The sequence below is a fragment of the Mesitornis unicolor genome, unplaced genomic scaffold (assembly GCF_000695765.1).
Source record: "Mesitornis unicolor isolate BGI_N332 unplaced genomic scaffold, ASM69576v1 scaffold28160, whole genome shotgun sequence".
Taxonomy (NCBI): Eukaryota; Metazoa; Chordata; class Aves; order Mesitornithiformes; family Mesitornithidae; genus Mesitornis; species Mesitornis unicolor.
In genome coordinates, this window is record NW_010159368.1 from 1459 (window position 1) to 3209 (window position 1751).

The following is a 1751-nucleotide window of genomic DNA, read 5'->3' on the forward strand; positions in this document are numbered from 1 at the left end:
CTGAAGGGGTGATGGGGGGAGCCATAGCCCCGGAGCCAGCGCTGGGGCAGGAACCGCTCAGGCTCAGGGAAGTAGGTCTCATCGTGGGACATTGCGTAGTGTGCCAGGACAAAGAGGGTCTGCAAGGCAAGAAGCAGGGGGGTTCGTGACCCCTGCCCAATCTCACTGAGCGCAGTGGGGGTTCCCATGGCATGGCCCTCACTCACGTTCTTGGGGAAGAGGTAGTCTCCGATGACAATGTCCTTCTCATAGAAGACTCTGGCGTTGGTGGGCACCACGGGGTAGACCCTGGGATATGGGGAGAATTAGGGGGGGTGGAGCGAGACCCATCTGGTGATCACAGAGGGAGACAGCCACAGGCAGGACAAGGGGGACCTCACCCTCCCTGGCTGGTCCATCCCCCCATGCAGGGGGAGCAAGGACTGCCCCTGGGGAAGGGGCTGGTGACTGGGGTCCTGGGGTATGGGCAAGACTGGGCTGTACCTCAGTGTCTCCTTGATAACGGCCCGAAGCATTGGCATCTTGGGGATATCCTCAGCACCAGGGAACCGGTCAGGAGGCACGACGGCTTTCAGCTCCTGGTACAGGGTCTCCTGGATGCCCAGGTCCCGGGAGAGGTGGTACAAGGCCCAGGACAGCGTGTTGGAGGTCTGGGGGTGAGGGAGATGGGGCTCATAACTGAGCAGCTTTGTGTCAAGCGCAGCACCAGACAGACCCTGTTCTGGTGCGCAGGGAAGCCAGGGATGAGGGGCAGTGAGCACAAGGGAAACTAAGGCAGGGAGCATGGCAGGGAGTGGAGCAGAAGACAGAGTCTGCACTGACTGATCCCTGAGGGTTTTTCCCCCATGGGGCACCAGCCCCCTCCAATCACCAGCCCAGAGCTCACAGGGGCTGGGGAGCACAGCTGAGCATGGCCCTGTGGATACCCCCCAGCACAGAGCTGAGGGGTGATCCCCCACAGCAGCTGCCCAGCTCTCACCGTGTCCACGCCAGCCAGCAGCAGCTCAGCCACGCTGCCGTACACCTCGTCCAGGCTGAGCCTGCCGCTGGCCAGCAGGTAGCTCAGGTAGCCTGACACCTCCTTGCCCCGCTCCACCTGCCCCTCCAGCTCCTTCATCTTTCGGTCAATCAGGGTCTTGCCTGCAGGGACAGAGAGCAGGACCCAGCGTTGATGGGGTGAGGGCGGACAAAAGGACATGTGGCCAGGGACTGCCCCACTTTTGAGGATCTTTAAGGGGTCCGATCCCACTGTGCTGGGTCCCCATCATCACCGCTCACCGAAGGCGAAGATGGTGTCCCAGCTGTCCAAGTAGCGGTCCCAGAAGGGCAGCACCTTGCGGCTCCATCGGGGCAGGACGGTGGCGAAGATGGAGTTCTTGAACATGAGGTTGATGGAGTCGATGAAGTGCTGGGTCTCGGCAGGGACCTGCTGCTTCAGGCACCCGATGCGAGTCTCAAAGAGGATATAGGAGATCCCTGTGGGGGAAAGGACTCGTCCAGACACCCACGGAACAAGAAGAGCGGGGCGTGACAGCGGCAGCGAGCAGGGCAGGGGCAAGGGGGATGACCCCCCTACCTTCCAGGGCGAAGCGGTAGAGCAGGTTGGCCACGTCCCCTACCAGCACCCCCGAGGGGCTGCGACTCCGCTCATCCCGCAGCCGCACCATCAGGTCCGACACCACCTCCCCGATGGCGTCCGCATACAGCACTGCCTCCGAGGGCTTCAGCAGCCGCTTGTTGAGGAACTGGCG

At 62.5% G+C, this 1751-nt stretch overlaps 1 protein-coding gene across 1 annotated transcript in view; it reads right to left on the minus strand.

Annotated features, from left to right (window-relative positions):
* The window catches only part of LOC104542244 (sterol 26-hydroxylase, mitochondrial-like), a 2529-nt gene that overhangs the window by 323 nt on the left and 455 nt on the right, over positions 1-1751 (minus strand). Inside the window, 6 exon segments of the mRNA XM_010186486.1 lie at positions 1-119; positions 207-288; positions 484-650; positions 980-1140; positions 1279-1476; positions 1577-1745. The exon segment at positions 1-119 is cut by the window's left edge and continues 16 nt beyond it. Of these exon segments, the coding sequence (XP_010184788.1) occupies positions 1-119; positions 207-288; positions 484-650; positions 980-1140; positions 1279-1476; positions 1577-1745 (896 nt within the window).